Source organism: Trachemys scripta, chromosome 15, assembly GCF_013100865.1.
Source record: "Trachemys scripta elegans isolate TJP31775 chromosome 15, CAS_Tse_1.0, whole genome shotgun sequence".
NCBI lineage: Eukaryota > Metazoa > Chordata > Testudines > Emydidae > Trachemys > Trachemys scripta.
The window spans coordinates 8955357-8976649 of NC_048312.1; the positions used below are offsets into that span (position 1 = coordinate 8955357).

At 46.7% G+C, this 21293-nt stretch overlaps 1 protein-coding gene across 9 annotated transcripts in view; it reads right to left on the reverse strand.

Moving 5' to 3' along the window:
* NCOR2 (nuclear receptor corepressor 2) overlaps positions 1 to 21293 on the reverse strand; it is a 391355-nt gene that overhangs the window by 247170 nt on the left and 122892 nt on the right. For all 9 annotated transcript variants that reach the window (XM_034791186.1, XM_034791190.1, XM_034791189.1 and 6 more), the window contains exon 3: positions 10283 to 10410. In XM_034791186.1, coding sequence (XP_034647077.1) covers positions 10283 to 10410 — 128 coding nt within the window. The remainder of the gene's footprint in view (positions 1 to 10282; positions 10411 to 21293) is intronic.

Genomic DNA, 21293 nt, shown 5'->3' on the forward strand with positions numbered 1-21293 from the left:
GTTAGTGTTTCTGTGTGTGGTGTGTAGTTGCTGGTGAAGGAACACACAAAAAGGGACTGAGTGAAAGAATCCCTCTGTCAGACACTACTCAGTGAAGGAGAGCTTACGGGACTTAACAGAGGACATGCCAAAAGCGGCCCAGGACAGACAGGGATGGAGCAGCCTTGTTTATGCCCTAAGTGGCGTCTGATGGCACGGGAAGGATTCAGATGATGAACTGTGCAAGTACAGAACAGTTAGCTCACCACTTGCTTGAACTTTGATTTTGCCAAATCTCCACAGAAGTTTGACTGCCTCAGGGCCAGGCTATCATATGTGGTTCTTCATAATGCCACCAGTGGGAAGTCCTACCAGAGGGCAGGTAGCTTTCCCTCAGCAGCCTGGCACAAACCTTTCAGCTTGCTTCTACCAAGTCAATCTCAGTTTAGGTGAAAGTACTGGGTTTATTTAAAACTTGAATATTTAAAAGCTTCTGCTAAAGGAAAGAGCTCCACGCACACTGCCTGTTTTATTCATGCACAGAACCAGCATAAACTTTAACACTGTGCCACATGGGACAGCACAGGCTGACTCAATAGAAGGAGCACAAGTAATCGTGTGCGTCTTTGGATTGTCAGCTCTTCTTTCCCTAACCCCTTAAAAATTTGGCGTGTGGGCGGATAATACTTAGTTCATATTTGCGCTAGAATCACCATTTATCCTGAAGATTGTAGGGTCTTCCCAATTTCACCAGAAGAATGACACCTTGCAAGACTATTTTCCCCTCCCAGAAAAGAACTCTGGGTCAGCATATCATTGCAAGGAAACTGCTTCATGAAGTGACTTATACAAACATCACTGCATCACAATGAAGTTCTGTGTCACAAAAGTGGCAATGCAGAAGAGTTTGCCCTGTGGGATGAAATTCATAATGAGGAGACCCCTACATTTCTAGTTTTCATTCCAAAATATGAACAGCTCAGTGTTGAGGAAAGCAAAATATCAACCAAGCAGAGTAGTGAAAGCTTCCTCACATTACTCTACCCAAGCCACACTGGTCCAGTCACGCAAAGCCCAGGACTTCTCCTCAGAACAATCTTCTCCCATCATGCCAAAGGAGACAGATGTATGTAAATTATGAAGTGGACACTACCATGTTCATTTCATCATGACCTGAGCTTCATTTGAATCCAGGCCTTGGGAGAACAAGGGCTAGGAGGTAAGATTCCTGTGCCTGTTTTACAAAAAATAAAGCTATATTGAAAACCTCGCCCTTCGAAGGACCTGATCCACTGAGGTGCTGAGCACCTTAACTCAACCTAGCTTCAATGGGAATTGAAGAAGCTTGTTGGAGCGGATCTTAACATAGGGAACCAATATCCAGATGTTACCAGCTGTGGCTTTCATCCATCATTTTCCCACATTGATTTTAGCAAAAATCACACCAAGAACATAATTTTAATGTTGTGAAAAAAAAAAAAAACACATGACGGGCTATGGCTGGAGCGGATCGAAGCCAGCATTACAGCCTTTAGCTGAAAAGGGGGCGGGGGTCACCTTTAAAATAGAACCTTAATTAAGCAGAGTAAATAAAAGCAGAGCGATCGTGCTGTTAATTCTGGAACATTTGGTGCCATTTGGCCCGAAACCGATTAAGATGGAAAAACTGCACATTATTTCCTTAGCCGCATATTGTGGCGGCTTTCTACACGTTTCCAACTCCCACGACTCCCTGGGCTCGTCAGTCAGGGGGATTAATCATACTCAATAAACATAGCAATTAGACCATCCCTCATTCTATAACACACGTGGCTACTCCTGACTGCCGCAGAAACCTGGCAGCTGGTTAACAAACCCTAAAAATCATTATCGTCAAAGGGAACATACTTCACATCAGTGCTGGGTGAACTCTCTAAAACCCGAATCGTTGCTCGGTGGAGAAACTCCAAAGACAGGGCATGGCTCACAAACTGGTGATATAATCTACCTCCCCTGAAAACAGCAACTCACTTTACCACAGATAAACATGTGTCCCGTACATTACGGCTACAATTTCTCCCAGTGAAACCATTATCTAGCCAAATTTTCTTGTATTAATAAGAAAATTTGACTAAAAACTGTTACACACACACACACACACACACACACCCCACCTGCCACGCTACACTCAACCCCAATTATTCTCATTTCTCCTGCAGATTAAAATTGAAAAAAAACAAATATATTCAGCCCTGTAATCTTGCCAGAACATTCCTTTGCAAGTATTCATGGTACGACTTGTACCAACAGTAGATCCTGAAATACTTTCCTTAGCTCCTGCGTTCCAGCTGGCACAGTCAACTGAACAAGCTAAGGGGAAGTCTTACAGCTCCTTCCAAGAAAAAGCCTGCAATCAATAAACTGTCAGGGAAAGCAGCGTATCAGTGAGATGAAATGCAGAGGTGACTTCCCCAGAGCAATGCCGCCAACAGGGTTCAAGACTTCCTTCCTTCAAGCCAGGATCGCAAGAGAGCTGCCAGTTCCTAGCCATCCACAAAGTGCATGGACAGTTCCTCCTAGATCAAAACCCAGAGAAGTTCCTTTCCCTATGGGTATTGCCCTGCTTGTGCAAAGGGAAGTGTCAGCAGCTACTCCAAGCAGCAACTTTTGCAGGTCCAGGCTGCCACACATTGGAAGCGGGGAAGGTCGAAAGGACAGCACAATGTCCCCCCCATGGCAGCCAGTGGGAGCAGTGCCAGAAAGGTGACCACTCCAGGATGTACTATGTGTTGTATAAACCTTTTCGCCAGCCCCTGTTGATGCAGCAGGGGAAATCCTGTGAGCGCCACCCCAATGCTGTGGAGATCCAAAGAGTGCACAATACCTCCCTGGAAACACATGCTCTGGGGCGCAGCAGTGCTGACCACTACCTGTCCCCAGGAACCCTTCCAAAAGGTTCATGTGAAAGTCAGCTCCAGTCCCATCACCAGGTCTATTGCCTGCCCTTTCTGAGTACCCATATCTGCAAGCCCTTCTTTGTCACAACTGGTATCAAACTAACCTCTCTCAACAGGGTGCCCAGTGTCCACCTCACAAACAGCCCACCACCACCATAACCGGCACCAGTTGGCCATCCCAGGCGAGAAGCTAGGGCTCCGCTGGATTTGAACTGGTATCCTCACAATGAAATGCTCTATAGCCTATTGCCATTCCACTGAGCTCCTAAAGCCACTCCTCAGTAGCTAACATAGACTAATCGACAGGGCAGAGAGAGACACTGCCTTGGCGCCAATCATAACCTTTTCAAGAACAATCCCAGGCGGAAGATGCTACACAAGTCCAAGGGATCTCAATGGGTTTTAGAAGCATTACAACACTCCTGTGGAGTAGGTCAGTGGTCTCACCACAGTGTACAAAGCACGGCGAGGCAAGGGGACTTGCCCAAGGTAACAACATCAGGTCTCCTGAATCCCAGGCCACACTTTCCCTCTATGTAAAATAAGTTGCATCAACCCCTTTTCCAGTGGAGCAGCATCAATAGCACCTATCCGACTGCCCCAACTGGCGGTCCCAGAGAGGCCAGCGTTGGATGGGTTCAAAATACTGAATTTCTCCGGGCTGGAGGTGCTCCAGGTCAGGTGTTCGGCACGCTGGCCAGGCAGCGCAGGGAAGTCTGCCTGGGCTGCATCTGTTCTGTGAATAAACACAGGCCCTCAGTCTCCAGGGCCGTCAGTCTGGCACCTTCCACTTGTACCAGACTCGCTCGCACTTATTTTTTTTAAGGGCGTGGGGGGAAAAAGCGATTCTGACAGAGCGTCAGACGCAGCAGCCAACACCAGACAGGCTGTTTCCTTTCAGTATATTCTAAACGAAGGGGGGGGGGGTAACAGCCGAGAAATCCATAAACAAGTACCTCACACCTCCCGCTGCTGTGTGCCAGGCAGAGTATTACACCACCAAAGGCGGGATGAGACTCTTCCTTTCAGACAGAGCGTACTTTTGTGCCTCCCACCCCCCCAATTCACAGACATGTTTTGTGTTTGTCATCCCTCAAAGCCCTGCGTGCTGAGAGCCAGCTGCCTCCGCTTGCAGCCAATCCATCGGAACACCGGAACAAAGCCAAAGTGCTTACAGATGCGCCTTGCTTGAACCTGCCACGGGGGACTCAGCTGCCTGGATTCCTGAGCTGGTTCTCTCCCTTCAGCACTGGGGTTTGCGTCTGTGCCAGGGAAACCAAAACTAGTCACTGTGACAGACACAGGCTACCGTCCTGTCGATGACCTCTCGAGGTCCCTTCCAGTCCTAGAGTCTCTGAAAAAAATCCTGCCTTGCTGCAGCCAGAGGGCAAGACAACAGGGACGTTTCTCTGCCTTTTTCCGATGGTACCTCGCCTAGTAATTCAAGTATGTGAAAGAGAGGCTCTTTCTAATCAAAATGACTCCAAAGATTATTATAATCTTGTTTTCACATACAGTAGAACCTCAGAGTTACGAACACCCGGGAACGGAGGTCATTCGTAATGCTGAACAAAACATTAGGGTTCCTCTTTCAAAAGCTTACAACTGATCATTGACTTAATAGAACTTTGAAACTTCACTATGCAGAAGAAAAATGCTGCTGTCTCTGTATTTTTTTTGTAGTTTATGTTTAACACAGTACTCTACTGTATTGCCTTTTGGGAGGGAGGGGTTGGGGGGGTCTCTGGGGCTGCCTGATTGTGTACTTCTGGTTCCAAATGAGGTGTGTGGTTGACTGGTCAGTTCGTAACTCTGGGGTTCGTAACTCTGAGGTTCTACTGTATCGTTTTAGAGGGGGTGATTTCAAAGGCGTCATTGATTTCAGGGTTAATCTTTGTTTTTAAGTGTGTGTTTTTAAAATGTGTCTCTTTTGGGGAGTTGTGTCTAGTTAAAATTTGAATGTATTTGTTGTATTATGTGCAGCGGCCTCTAGCTAAAATGCTGTTTTAATAAATATTCCAACCAGATTCCAGGAGCCAAGCAGTCTTGAGGTGGGCAAGTGGAGAGTACGCTCCAGATGAGCACACCAAACAACTTGGGGTCCAGCAGCAAGGTGCCCAAAGGGTTACGTCTACAGCTGTTTCACTGGGATACTGTTTTAGAGAAGAACTTCACACCAACAAGAGACAGGAACCTGGTCCCATGGGCCTGATTTTTTAATGTATTTAGGCACCTAAGGATGCAGATAAGTGCCTAGTGGGATATTCACAAGTACCTAGAAACCCAATTCCCATTGAAATCAATTGTTTGATAGATTTCAATGGCAATTAGTCACTTTTGGAGAGGGGGGGGGGGGGAAAAAAAAAAAGGGTGCTGGGGGGGGGGAATAAATAATAATAAAATATAAAAAAATATATCATACTAGGCATGCTACATACCTTTGACAATCTGGCCCCACACCCACAAGCCCTGGGCTCAAGTCCCTCCTGAGCTTAATAGTGTTGGTGCGCTCACGGAGTGGAAGAAGGCAAGGATACGTGACATGGGTTTCAACCAGGCCACAGCATTTTAGTCAAATCACATCTAAGGCTGCCAATCAGGGGATAGCCCAGAGCTGTCACACCCCACTGGTGCTCCCAATCATCACACAGGGAGGGAGTCTGGGGGCCTCCACTCACCTGCCAGCATCCCTTCCCTTTCAGGGGTTGAGGCAAGAGAGGACCTCAGGAGCAATACCATCAAGTCCCCCCAGGTAGTGCCCCAGCCCTGGTTTGCATTTCATAGAATCTCAGGGTAGGAAGGGACCTCAGGAGGTCCTAGTCCAAACCCCTGCTCAAAGCAGGACCAATCCCCAACTAAATCGTCCCAGCCAGGGCTTTGTCAAGCCTGACCTTAAAAACCTCTATGGAAGGAGATTCCACCACCCGCATTCCAGCGCTTCACCATTCTCCTAGTGAAAAAGTTTTTCCTAATATCCAACCTAAATCTCCCCCACTGCAACTTGAGGCCATTACTCCTTGTTCTGTCATCTGGTACCACTGAAAACAGTCTAGATCCATCCTCCTTGGAACCCTCTTTCAGGTAGTTGAAAGCAGCCATCAAATCCCCCCCATTCTTCTCTTTTGCAGACTAAATAATCCCAGTTCCCTCAGCCTCTCCTCATAAATCTTGTCCTCCAGCCCCCTAATCATTTTTGTTGTCCTCAGCTGGACTCTTTCCAATTTGTCCACATCCTTCTTGTAGTGTGAGGCACAAAACTGGACACAGTACTCCAGATGAGGCCTCACCAATGTCGAACAGAGGGGAATGATCATGTCCCTCAATCTGCTGGCAATGCTCCTACTCCTAAAGGGTTAGGCATGATGCTCCCATCTCGTAAGGAGATGCCCTTGGGATACCCACTATATTACCTTTTTCGGATCTGCAGCCTAAATCAGCAAGTCCCCACACTGGGCACCTGCCGACCTAACGTAGATCCACACTGTGCCCCCCAGGAGGGGGAGAATCCCTGCTCTCCGGCTGCCCAAAACCCAACCCCTAGGTTTTGCTGTGAGGAAGGTGCAAAAGGCAAAACCCATTCTACTGTTATGGTGGGAAATTCCTTCCCACTCTGAATGTGGTGACAAGCACAGCCCACAGCAACCTAGATAGGGAGGGAGGGTGCTTTGACTGCTGGAAACCAGCAAACAGAAAGTGGCTCTGAGCACATGCTTCTCATGGCTCCAAATCTAGTGCGAAATCCCACGAGACCTCAAGCCTACCCCAGAAGCCCTGTGGGAGCTGGAAAACTCGCAGGATCTGGCCCGTCCTGTCCTTTTGCCCTCTCCCATCGCAGGAGCCATCAAAGCACAATGCTCCCTAGGCTCTCCTTTATTTGCCACTTCATCTTAGCAATTGCAACCTTTGCATAAGGATAACTCCTTGGGCACTCCTTGGGGGAGAACTCCTGTTATCCCTGAATTTGCAAACATCATTGCCAGTGGCGCGGAGATTTCTTCAGCTAATTCCTTCAGTACCCTGGGGCGAATAGCATCAGGCACCACTGATTTGAATTCATTCAAATTGGTCAGAAGATCCCCGACGTGTTCTTCGCTTATCCCAATCTGCACCCTTGTCTACAGTAACTTCGCTAGTCGTCCCGTCATGTTATTTTTTGTGAGAAGACTTCAGCAAAGTAGACACTGAACAACTCCACCTTCCAATCATCCTCTGTTACCAGCTCACCTTCTCCATTGAGCAGAGGACCCATGCTGTCGTTCATCTTTTCTTTAATCAGTGCTTGAAGGGTTAAAAACATACTATTCTTGGTCAGATTGGCAAAGACCCCAGGGGAGGGGGGTGTCACCTTCTTCTGAAGGATGAAGCCTGGGTCATTTGCAGGTTTAAACGAGTGTAAATGGTGGATTCTCTGTAACTTGAAGTCTTTAAATTATGATTTGAGGACTTCAGTAACTGAGCCAGAATACAGGAGGTCAGACTAGATGATCATGATGGTGGTCCCTTCTGACCTTAAAGTCTGAGTCCATGACCACACTACACAGGATATGCTCTATTGCAGGGGTTCTCAAACTGAGGGTCAGGACCCCTCAGGGGGTTGTGAGGTTATTACATGGGGGGGGTCATGAGCTGTCAACCTCCACCCCAAACCCCGCTTTGCCTCCAGCATTTATAATGGTGTTCAAGTGTTTTTAATTTAAAAGGGGGGGGGGGTCACACTCAGAGACTTGTTATGTGAAAGGGGTCACCAGTAAAAAAGTTTGAGAACCACTGCTCTATTGTACATATCACATAGCATATGAGAGGCAGATGTTTGAGCCCCTTTTGCATTTGGTGTTCTAAGAACTGCTCATGTAAAAAAGTCAGTCAGTCATGTCAGCAGGCTGCTTTTGTATTCCCTCTGGTATTTTGTTATACAGGGAAACAAGAAATGAATGTAAAAAGAATACATTCAGGGCCTTGAAACAAATTCTTACTGGGCAAACGCCCAGGAAAGGGTAGGTCCGGTTCAGGATTTTGCCAAACCTCATCAGCACACTCATAATTGTAAAAACTAAAGTTAGGGGCTGTTTCTACCCAGGTCCCATTTACAGAGGAGGATTCAGATAAACACTTCTGATTTGGCCCACTTCCAACTTTGTTTTCGGGTGTTACACTATGGAGAAGTTACCACTGAGAAATCAGAGCAAGTCAAAACAATGCGTCAGGCAGAGAGATGGATTATTAGTCATCAGAACTGACACTACCTCTTTGCACACGTGCTCGAGGCCTGCACTCAGTCCACATCCCAAGTACATACATCACCATGCTGGAAGATGCAAAGGGCCATTTCAGAATCTGTGTTCTATTGCCAAATTCTCGCTTGTTTGGCTTGACTTCAATCGGTCAGAACTGACGCTGCTGGGAAAACAGGGTATTTTGGCATTTCTGGCCAAAATCTGGAGCAATCCATCATAAGGTTCATGCACTTACTGTGGAACGAACCTGATGACCTAATGTATTGTGACAAAGCTCCTTCTCTATCCTGGTGAGTCCTGTGCTTATTGGTGGATTTTCTTGCCTCAGAGATTCACCATGTGGGTTGGGGAACAGCCCAGAGACCTTCCCCACTGGTAGAACCCACAGTCCAGGTCAATTGGGAGGTATGGGGGGAACCCGGTCCCGCCCTCTATTCCGGGTTCCAGCCCAGGGCCCTGTGGACTGCAGCTGTCTAGAGTGCCTCCTGGAACAGCTGCACGACAGCTACAATTCCCTGGGCTACTTCCCCATGGCCTTCTCCCAACACCTTCTTTAGTCTCACCACAGGACCTTCTTCTTGGTGTCTGTTAACGCTTATACTCCTCAGTCCTCCAGCAGCACGTCCTCTCACTCCCACACACACCCTTCACTAACTGGAGTGAGAGCCTTTTTATACCAGGTGTCCTGATTAGCCAGTCTGTCCTAATTGATTCTAGCAGCTTCTTCTTAATTGGCTCCAGGTGTCCTAATTAGCCTGCCTGCCTTAACTGGTTCCAGCAAATTCCTGCTTGTTCTGGAACTGCCCCTGTTACCTTACCCAGGGAAAAGGGATCTACTTAATCTGGGACTAATATATCTGCCTTCTATCACTCTTCTGTAGCCATCTGGCCTGACCCTGTCACAGTATCTTTCCCTATCTCTAACTATTATAATTTTGGAAACTCAGAAATGTATTTCTGATCCAGCCATAACTGAGGGCTCAGTGGTTCAGGACCGCACTAAGCCATACCCAGTAGCAAGACTCAAACACTGTTTTGCATAAATCTACTGTTCTACGGTATGTATTTCACTTCCAGGCTACTTCTTCCAAGACCACTCAGTGTCAAATGCAGAAGAGAAACTGTAACATGGAGAGCGTGGTGTTTTGCAATGACACCAAGAGCGCCGGCCTTTGTAACTGGTTAGCTCCTGTGGTTAATGCATCTACAAAACTGTTAGCCGCACTGTGTTTGCCTGAGCCGCACATGCAACACCTGGCCCACTCTTCCCGGGGTTATCGGCGAGCGTGATGGGAAGGCAATGGGACCTGGCAAGAATGAAATGAGTGGCACATGCAAGTGGAAAGGAGAAATTAAAAAATATAGGACGAGAGCAACAAAAGAAGAAGTGGAGGTGAACAATGGAAACCGACCATTCTTGTTCCTCTAACTCCTCCCTTTTGCCTTTTAGAGTTAAAACCAAAACCAAAAACACTGCATTCACTTCCCACTCCGAGAAACTCACAGAGCTGATCGAGCCAATGTACAGCTTCATGGAAGCTTTCTTGTTTAAAGTTACCCAGCGGACAGTAAAGGAGTTAAGAAAACTGGACAAGTCATAAATCAGTAATTACACATTTGCACCAGCGCAACTGAACTCAGAGTCTGGCCCAGGGACGAGAGAGAGAGAGAGAGAGACAGAGAGACAGAGGAAAAAAAAAACAACAAAAAAAAACAAACACACAGTTGGTTAGTCTAGCATTTTCTAGCTCAGGCTCTCAGATGTTTCCTCTGGCTTTAGCACCCACAGAGAACCAAAAAAAGCACACACCCGCAGGCCCGGTGCCCTCCCACTTAGCAGTGGCATCCACTGGAAACGGGAAGGACAGCCCCAGACACACAAGGCCCTTTCTTCCAAACATTTGGCATGTAGGAATGAGTATGGGGATTGAATTATACTGGAAAAATCAGAAGAGCTTTTGCATCATCAAGTATAATAAACTTCATTAAAACACATGGAGCTCATAATAATAGGCTTAGGTCTTACAGAGCACTCATAACCTTCCAAGAGCTGTGCGAACAAGAAGAAATGAGGAATTCAGACACAAGACACCCCAGGGGGAGACTCTGTGGGTAAAATGCCCGCCTCCTTACCTTTCATTCCCTGGCTGGAATTCAGACAGCAAGGAAGGCCTCCTCCGCTGGGGCTGCATAATAGATCCAGGTGGTAGGTGGGAAGTGTAATCCCTGGGATGATGCTGATACTCTAACAGACCCACATCCTGCAACAAACAACATAGAAAGAGAGCTGTTATGCGGATATCAGATATTCAGAAGACCACGATCACTTGCATTTACATCTCAGCAAAATTATGTGTGATATTCATTTAAGAACACCAGGTGCCAGACTGAATTCACTGGGGAGCTCTGAGCTCTCTTTATCCACCATGTAAGGGGGAGCAGTGCAAGGGTCCCTGAGCTGCCTTACCAATGAACCTCAAACACATGTTGGGTTGAGATTAGGGTGACCAGATGTCCTGATTTTATAGGGACAGTCCTGATATTTGGGGCTTTTTCTTATATAGGTTCCTATTACCCCCATCCCGATTTTTCACACTTGCTGTCTGGTCACCCTAGTTGAGATGGTCTCCGTGGCCTATTCAGTAAGTCCTGGGCCCCTCTGCTTGGACTGCTCAAAAGGGCACCACAACTGCTAGGGTGGCTGCTTGTCACGTAGCCACACGTCCACTCCAGTCAACGGACTCAGACCACCAACTCATTTAGCCTTGGGCACAAGTGATCCGGGCTGGGTTTGATCCAATGACCTAGAGCTGAAAGGCCCAGTCATCTTTCACCATTTCCCCTGAGCTATTCCCGTTCCCTCTCTCCTTTCCTCCACACAAAAGAAATATGGCTAGAAGCTGACGGTTACTGTGCTGAGGCAGGTCTTTGCTCAGGACCTACGGTCGTAGCCTCACTCACTCAGTCCACAATCGCGTCAATCACTTCACCGTGGCTTATGATGGAAGGGACTTGGACAGGTCGTTTCAAGTGCAGCCCATTTACCAGGCATTTTACATCTTTCTGTTGCTATTCAAGGGGATATCTGATCGTCTGTGAAAGGATGCAGGCCTACCTCTGCAGGGCCAGCAGCAGAAGTGTTAAACAGCCATCCCCCCACAGTACAGCAACACAGTCACGTGGTTAGGCCAAAATTCTCAAGTGCGGGGTTTGGGAGGCAGCAAAGGGGCTTTATACAGTAAAACCTGGTGTGATGAAAAATGTTTGTAATGGAAGATTACTTTTCCTTAGTTTCAATAGAGTTCTGCAGAGAGTTATTAACCTTCAGCACAACAGACCCACAGAGTTTAAGGAACCATTAGATCCTCTAGTCTAACATCCTGTGTCTCACAGGTCATTACGTCTCACCCACCTGCCCCTGCTTTGAATCCAATAACTTGTGTTTGGCTAAAGCATATCTTCCAAAAAGGCACATTATTACTTGTATTATCATGGCATCAAGGAGTCTCAGTCCCGGACCCGTTGCGCTAGGCGCTGTACTAACACTGAACAAAAAGACAGTCCCGTCCCTAAAGAGCTTCATGTCATGAGAAACTAAAACTAACCAAGCTCATTTCATTGTCCAGCCTGAGGCCCTGTCTACACTAGACAGTTGTACCGTTTTAATTACCCTGCTATAGTTAAAGCGGCACAACCCCTTGTAGCATGGATGCAGGTATACCGGTGTGAAACAGCAGCAGGCAGACAAAGGGCTCAATCCTGCAACACGCTGAGCACGGTGTCCCCAATCCAGCCAACCACGGGCTTAACTTTAAGCATGCCAGTGGGTCCACTGAAGTCAAATCCACAGAGTAGAAAAGTTTAAAAGAAAAATTTCTAAAATGCTTTCAACTTTAGTAACCTACGGTATTGGTAACAATAAAGAGAAAATACATCATCATCTTGCCCATGACCCTTTCTCCCGAGAACGGAGCTCAAAGGGGTGGAAAGGACAGTTTGTTACTTATTATGTACACATACATCCCTTTTGTTCCTTGGGCCTTGGAGAGTACAGTACTGTATGTCCCTGATTTAATTAACTAAGGAGCCCTTCTGCTCTGTGCCACAAAGACTCTTATTCAAACAATGAAATATTTCAACTGCTATTTATCTGCAGATAGGTGCCTGACCACAGGGGGGGAAAAGAGAGCAAAGATTAATCATCTAATTACCTAAAACACTGATCAGTGCTTTGTAGTGTCCCACCACTTTCATGACAACCATGGGGTAATAGTGGAATATAGTTATGCAAGAAGGAAGGGAAGTACTAGGACTTGAGAGCATATTTTAAGTATTTTTCATCTGAAAAAAATTGAGGCGTTTCTACCCTGGTTTGATTCCCAAGCCTCTCACGGTGCGGTCTTGGTAAATCCTGCAGATAAGTGTTTCGGGAGGAGGAAGAATGATCCAGTGGTTACAGGGCTAGCCCAGGATTCAGGAGACACAGGTTCCCTTCCCAGCTCAACAGACTCGCTGTGACACCTTGGGCAGCTCACTTAGTCTCTCTGTGCCTCAGTGGCCCCATCTGTATAACGGCAATAACAAACATGGCTGTTCCGCGCAGCAGGGTGCTGAGGCTAAATAAAAGAGCTGGCCAGAAAGCAGGTTCTCTCTCCCCACAGAACATTTCCATTTTTAGCAAAAATTGCAAAGGAAGGCAGTGCACCAGGAGAGTCCCCAGCCCTGGTAGAATGAAGTCCAGCCAGGGAGCCCAGCCCACAAAAGAAAACTGGGACAGGAGGAAACCAAACGATAACTCCCATGAAGCACTGCAGCAGCATATGCAAATCACACTATTTGGGGTTTCTGCCAAAATATTTCCAGGGTTTGTTTGTTGGGGGGTTTTTCTTGAATGAAAAAAGTAAAATCGTCCATGGAAATCAGACAGAAAACCCCAATTTTCTGCCAAAAGCCAATTTCAAAAGAAAGTGTTCAAACATCCCTTGTAAATACATTCAAGACCGTGATTCTTTCAGGCTGTGTCTACACTCAAACCACTACAGCCGCAGAGAGACAGCTGTGCCAGTGTAGTGCTTCAGTGTAAACACTCACTACAGCGACAGAACGGGCTCTCCCATCGCTGTGGTTAATCCACCTCTCCAAGTGGCAGCAGCTAGGTTGATGGAAGAATTCTTCTGTCGACCAAGCACTGTCTATGCCAGGGGGTTAGATCGGCTTAACTATGTCACTCAGGGGTGTGGAGTTTTCACCCCCCATGCAACGTAGCTTGGTCAACCCAACTTTTTAGTGTAGACCTGGCCCCAGATACCGTGGTGATGGGGCCAGATAAATCCCACTGATTTTCAAAATGGGCCCCACAGATTTAAAAATCAAGAGGATTTGGACAATGATCTCATGTTGAAGCCTTCCCCTCTCAATTGTAAGAAAGAGCAAAGAAATCAGCAATGAAAGGCAATGCTTCAATTCCAACTGGGACTACAGATTAGAAGAAAATGTCAGGAAATATCAAAGCCCAACATCTTGGGATGTCAAGAGGTAAAATAACATGTTTTTACAGTAACTCTATGGAAAATCAGAAAAAAAGAATTCTAGGCATTCCCTCCAGAGGAGCCAAGAAAAACAGAATTATTTCCAAGTTCAGCATCTCCTTCACAAAAGCTTAAATGAGACCAATATCAAATGGGGGGGGGGGGAAATGGTGGCGTCTACTAGCTACAATTTCTTGTTATGCCTGGAATAGTACATGGGGATATTAGCCCATGGTGCCCTGGTTCATGGTTTCCCGCCGCTAAGCGATAATGTGGTATTAATCTATAATAGAAAAAGAAAACAAAGGGTATCTTGGTCAAGTCCAGTTCTTTTTAGGCAGCATGGATGAGCTTGCATAGAATTTATCCATTCCTTCTACCTGGATAAATTCTATGCAACTCCAACTACACCCCTACTATTCCAGACCTGGGCCTCTCCTGAGCTGAGGCATGACTCGACAGATGGTTTCATGTGAAGAAAACACCTACTGGAGACTGTCTAGGTCAAACTTTACTTTGGTATTCCAAATTCTGATATGACCCAGATCTCCAGAGATAAAATCCCCTGACTTGCTTAGTCTGTAGCAATACTAGCCCATGGAGCATGTGGCTCTGTTTGGAACCCAGGAATGTAGATTAGATCATATGTAGCTGGCCCAATTCCACACTATCTTATATATAAAACCAAGGAAGTTTGAGATGGAATGATCCTGTTAGATCTTCCAGTCCATCACCCAGACACTGCAGGACTGCTCACTAAGGCACATTCCCCCAATTTCTGGCTCATCCTATTTTTAAAGGTCCCATATGATAATGCTTTCGGCACTTCACTAGGGAAGCTATGCAAAATATAAGCATACATAGCGAATGGATGGATAGGCAGTTCTATAAGCAGAACCGTCACCTTTTGAAAGAAACATATTAAAAGGAATAAATCATGCCCAGATTCCTAGATCGAGAGGTGGCTTTGCCCAGTAAAAATGTCAATCTCAATTTTGCGTTATTAACAATTATATATGGTTTACGTCATACTCAACCAGGAAGACTCTGCCAAGCCAATTACATGATTGCTAGGAGAGTATTGCAAACCTCAAAGAGGCAGACATATTTCAGCCCTGGTGTCTAATGCAGTGGTGTTCAATCTTTGCTATACTCTGGTTCCCTTTTCCATACCCGGATCCCCACCGATCTAGCCAGGACATCCCTCCATTTAGCACTGTGCGAAGGGCAGAGTAGTCATGATTCCCTGACACCTGTGCCTGACCTCCCGCTTGAGCACCCATGGTCTAAGGGGAAATTCTTGTTTGTCAGGCCCAATGGCGCCTCAGCTCTAACCCTGTAAGAAGGCTCTCCCGCTTCCAGACCTCCTCCTTCCGGCCCCTGCTCAAGCCAGCCTTTCTCCCAATTCTCACTAGCCTTACAAGTCTTGTTATACTGCCTGAAGTGAAGGGGAAGCTCACGAAGATGTGCTACTACCTAGGAGTTAAGATCTTTGAGACCTGTCTTTCCAGCTTCACCACGAAACACAGCGTTGGCCAACACAATTTCCAAATGTTCACTGACAGCCTCTGACGTGTTTCACTTCATTAACATTAGTGCTTGGTTCTGCCAGCACAAAACATAACCTGAAAAATTAGCATAAAGGATTAAAATCCATGAATCTCTACGTGCCCTTTGACGAACCATCAAAGGAGCCACAGGAGACCTGTCAGAATGTAGGTGGATTAATTGCTCAGAAAGTTACTACAGTAAAGTGCATTGTATGCCAAGATTGTGCTTTTCACACATAAATACCTTTAGGGTTTAACAACTAGGTGTCAGAAGAGGCCTTGGTTTGTTTTGCAATCTTTAAAAGGTACACAGCACGAGGCATCCCCTGCCAGAAAACCTTCCAAGTGCGACCATGACAAAGAGATGATCTTCAAATGACCATCTTTATCATTCCGGAGCGAGGCATGCAGCACCATGCGCAAAGACGCATGGGAGAAGCGATACAACCTGCACCTATCAACTCAAAACGTACTGCAATTCCTTGCCTCCTGCGAGAGAATGGGGATAAAACATTGGGACTGAGATGACCAAAGACTGCCTAGCCCCGAAGCTATACGTCTCTTCTTTTCCTTTCTTGGTTGTTTTTGCTCATTCTCCATTCCTTCTCTCGCTGGATCTCTTTTCTCTTTCTTTGGGAAAACACAAAACAAAAACTAACTCTCTCCTCTATTTGCTGATAGCTCAAAGCAGTAGGCTCTTTCTCCATGGAGCGGTTATATCCTCCCATTTTCTCCTCTTGTGATTTCATTCCCTAGCCCTCAATCCCACTCATCTGCCCTCTCAGCTGCTTCTCCACTTTACAATTCTTGGCGGTCAATCTTGCTTTCCAGAACACAACATGCTAGTAGGAATGTCAACACCCCTAGACTGTACAACCGAAAAGTAGTACACCTCTACCTCGATAGAACGCTGTCCTCGGGAGCCAAAAAATCTTACCGCGTTATAGGTGAAACTGCGTTATATTGAACTTGCTTTGATCCGCCGGAGTGTGCAGCCCAGCCCCCCTGGAGCACTGTTTTACTGTGTTATATCTGAATTCGTGTTATATCGGGTCGCGTTATATCGAGGTAGCGGTGTATGTCCGGTCCAGGGATTCCATTCAGTGTAAGACCATCGAATATCCGCACTGACACCTTACTAGCTCACAAGTTGCTGATAAAACTTGTCATGACAGACGAAAACATGAAAAGCCCCCACTTGGTGCTCCCTAAAGCTCAAGTCTTTTGCCTGCCTTTAAAACGGCGTTCAATTAGAGCACCAAAAGGCACCCATTCAGATTAGAAACAAGAGCAGGCCACAAATTTCAAAACATGTTTTCCCTCATTCCCCAACTTAACTTATCAAGAACCCCCCTTTAAAACGGGGGTGCTATGGGGCAGTCACCATCCTCAAAGCATTCCAACTGTAACACCTGCCCCAAATGCATCTACCTATGTAGAATGAGGGCTAAGTGCCTCACACTCTCAAACGCACATCCCTGGGAGGCAGGGCAGTGCCGTTATCCCCGTTCTGCAGATGGGACCTGAGGCTCAGAGAGGCTAGATGACTTGCCCAAAGTCCTGCATGAAGTCCAGGGCAGAGCAGGGAATTGAACGCTAGTCTCCCAAGATCTAGACTAGTGCCCTAACCACTGGGCCATCATTTCAACAGAGATGCTGGCTGACCCGCACCTCCCTTTCATGAAAAAAAAAAATTAAACAGGCAACAAAAGTGTCCGACAGCTCTAACTACAATAACCATGTTCAGGAAACTACTGCGCACAAGAACTTCGGCTCACCTAAGACCGGGGGCGGAGAGGTGGAGGGAAGGGACCAAACAGGATATTTCATACCAGGCATCAGCTGGAAGATAAATCAGTGTGTAGTGGTTTTTCCAAAAGAAAGCAGGCAGGCCTGTCTGGGTTGTCTTGACTTTCAAATCATTTGGGGATCATTTGAGACACACCTTCCAACAGCCTGACCAGATCTTCTTTCATGATGACTTAGGTATTGCTTTGCAGCCTCTGGAAATTCTACAGAATTTTGCAAACTAATGTCTTCAAAAAAGGTGGTGTGGGAAGAAGGAATTAGCAACATCTTTCAGTTTTGCTGGTGGAAATTAACCTTTTTTAATACACAAATGAATGAGACACAATCTGCCAAACTAACAAACAGTAGCAGCAGCCACCTTTTGGGAAACCCCAGTTCTGAGGTCTCATCACCCTCTTGATCAATTTCCCCCGAAACCTAACTGTGGAGAGAAAAACTACATTAATTGTTACAATGTACAAACACACTGTCTGGAGCTTTATTTCTGCTATGACAGCACACAGGTCCTCAGAAAGCATAGCAACTTTCAGTGTGCCACTGTTACGTTTCAAACGAAAGGGTTCTGCTCCTTGCCTGAGATCTTATTCAACAGGCAGGTCTTGGGCAACAACTGGTCTGTTAACACCAACAGTCGTGCCACATGGAGATTGGTCTATCTAGCCATTTATGACACTCATCACGGATAACAATAGGAGTTCATGGTACGGACTGCAGGCAGCATGTGCTAGCAATGGGGCTGCCTCGTAGGGGATAAGGGCAGCCCATAACCCATGGACTTTAACTGGATTTCTATGTGGAGATTGAGGGTAGAATATAGGTCCACTGAGAACAAAGTGTTTGTACACAGAGCAAAGGCTCTTGGATAGCTCTCAAGAACCCTTTTCTACAACGAAAACTGTCCTCCCCCTTCCCCCCCGCCCCACCCACATACACACTTGCACAACATCAAACCCTTACTGCAACCTCAGCACATGAATACTGGCTAATATTGCACACGGCTAAATCCTCTGCAATAACCTAGTGAGAGACTCCAACCGCACCAGATTTGCACAAGGGGAGCGGCACTGCACAGCCCAGCTCCCGGAGCAGAAGCAGACCTGCCAGTCGTTACAGAACCAGAAGCAGACCACCATGTCCTTGTGATCACTTGCAGCTTGACAGCGAAGTGCAAAGAGAACAGTTACTCTTGATCTTCTTCAAGTTTTCCCCTCAGTGCCACACTGGACCACGTGGGCTGAAGGACCAAAGAAACGGTTCCCTGCTAGCAGTAACATCTCCCTGGAAATGGACAGGGAAAACAAACAACGTGCAGGATCAACCAGGCCCAGAAGCGTATCAATGTACATATCTGTCGCTCTAAAACCAGCAGATGTTGCACAGAATCACAGGCCCTCTCTCCAGTACTTTGGATTATTGCCCTGGCCAGGATGCTGCAATTGCCCTATTTATTATTTCACTGCAGATCTGAGTGGTAGTCCATTCCCCTCACCACGAAGTAACTGTGCTGACTGTTCATTTGCTCCATGAATTATAGGATGCACACAGCACCCGGGTGCAGGGATGTGTGCGGCTGCTAGCCAGGGGGGAGGGAATGGGAACAGGGATTACAACAGATGGCAGCCAAGAAGAAGTCCAATTCCACCTACTTAAAACCTTGGCGAGCGTATGGCGCCCGTGGGCCCTGGCACACGCCCTGGAGCTAGGAGAGGATCCACGTGGGACATCGAGAGCCTCAACTTAGACCCCCGACTCCCACATCAAACTAGCAAGGCTACAGTGTGCTCCCCGCCCTCCCGCCTTCTGTTCAAAAATGCATTTGGTCAGATTCTAATTTTACATCCGTATGGAAATATCGGGCCCAATTCTGCTCTAATTTAGACCTTGAAATCCCACCGAAGCCAAAGGGCTTGAACGGGTGGGGTGGTCACTGATGGCGCCATATTTTATGCTGATTGCTGCTGGAACTAGTCGGGTCAGGGCCTAGAAGTCAAAACAACATGGTCAGTCCCCTCAAAATACATGAAATTTTTACCCTGCTTCAGCCAATCACATGCACTGAAAACGTAGCTCTCCATTTAAAATGGTTTGTTTCTGGGGCAGTGCTTTCCACTACACCCGAATACACAACCAGTTCAGATAACCCAACACACACACACACACACTAACGTGCTTGGGGTTCTGCAAAGGATCGAAATGGAAGAACAAAAAATTAGTGTTTAAAAAAAATAAAACGCTAAAGAGCCAAACAGCCTCATTAAAATAAATGTCTCCATTCAGGAGCACGGAAAGGTGCATAAGGCCTATTTGAAATCCTTCTAGAGCCGTCCTTAGCCACCAAGAAGGGTCAGATTAATTTGCACATCCGCTGAGTGTTGGTGGGAGCTAGCTGATGACAGACAGCTCTGGCATTCTCAAGGTCTTTTTATGTTTTTGTTTTCGGTGCTTTTTTTTTTTTTTTCTGAAGCACTGAAAGCACTCCTCCCACCCCCACTTCCTGGTAAATCCTCTGACCCTGAATAACCTGAGCTTGTCAGGCCCATTTAGATACAACAATCAAACTGTCATAAAGAGAGAGAGGGGGAGGGAGGGAGGGAGAGAGAGGAGGCTGAATTCAATCTTCAAGAAAGCCATGAGCATCACAGAAACGCAGAGGGTTCTAAGGGAAAAGCTTTTTAATTTTTGAAAGCTTTCTGTCTGCAATGCCATCTACCACATTGTCTCAAATAAAAGCCCCCATTAGCTCCCGACCTCAAGATAACCTGTATGCTAAACCAATAACTGCATGCAAGTGACCATTCTTGCTGCTTAGTTCGATTGCTGTTCTAACCGTCTGTGGTGGCTTGCATATTTCATTCTTTTCTCCCTGTTTCCAGCTGGCAGGGTCTGGGCTGCCTGATCTCCAGCCAGGAGAGAGAAAAAGTTTGGAAGCAACTCCGCAATCTGCTCCAGGCTTTGGACCTTCAAAGCAAAGCACTTTCCTCCAAACCCAGACAATGTCAGGTCGCAGGTAACCACTGTTATGCTCCTGCTCTCCCAGATTCAGGAGCAAGGACCCTTACCAACAACCTGATCCGGAGGGGTTCAAGGCACCCACAGCTCCTCCGTGGCATCAGAATTAGCTCCTGTAGATGCAGGGTGGGGCCAAGGGGTGGACAGCCAGACATCTGAAGTCATGGGCTAATCTTGCAACAAATATGACCCAGCATTTTCCCAACAGAGGAACAGCCTTTATCATTCCCTTTCTTAACATTCATTTTTAATGCCTTTTTACAGTGAGTTTAGGGAGACGTATAACTCTAGCAGAGCATTCCCGATCAGGGTGTTCATTCCACCATGGAAAGGCCTTCCAGTGCTCAAGACATTTGCAAGTGAGTTGCAAAGCAGTAGACACTATACAACAAAGGGGCAGCTCTGCAGTGGAAGAGGGATGAACCAGGTGACTTAACAGGCCTGTCCCATCTCCAATACCTGTGACTCTCGACCTGCCTCAGCTTCCCCACCACAGTCCTAGTGCACAAAGAACTCAGGAGATGCCATTCTGCCAGAATGTTGCGTGCCCCAAACTCAGCAGTGCAGCTATCAGAGCGTTTCGGGGGCGTGGGGAAGGGGACTGGACAAGCACAGCCTTTTTACAAACCACCAGTCCGGGCTTTTATTAAATGCTTATGAATAAGCAAAACCGAGTCCTTTTCCCCCTAGCTGGTATGCTGCACAGATCATATATGACAAGTTCACTTCTGGTTTATCGTAAGAAATTTTTTGAAAACAGGACATTTCAACTGCACTGAGACAACAGCTTCGCCGAAAATGAAGCGGATTAACCAGATTGTGCCCTTAAAGGGAAGCACAAAATGATGGTGAACACATCATAAATTTAAGTATAAATCGCTCCTTATCCTAATTGTAGGACTATGATGTTTGGTTCATTTCAATTGCTGGTAATCAAAATATTGTTTTTAAAAGAATCCCTTTCAACTGCAGAGCAACTGAATTGGGAGAAAAAGATGGTTGTATAGCACCCAAGTTGTGCCAGGCCAGGCCATACAAATCCACTGTGTTCTCTGGGAATCATTAGGTTAAGAAAGTGAAACTGAAGCCTCCCACTCACAGCGATGTGCTAGCAGCACGTTCCAGCATGCCACAGAGTGAAACCCGCAGCAGTCTCGGACAATATGGGCATGAATTGGTATGAAACTGCTGCCTGCATTACCTCCCAAAACTGCTGCCTGAGAGAGAGGCTGGACTAGTGGTTAGAGC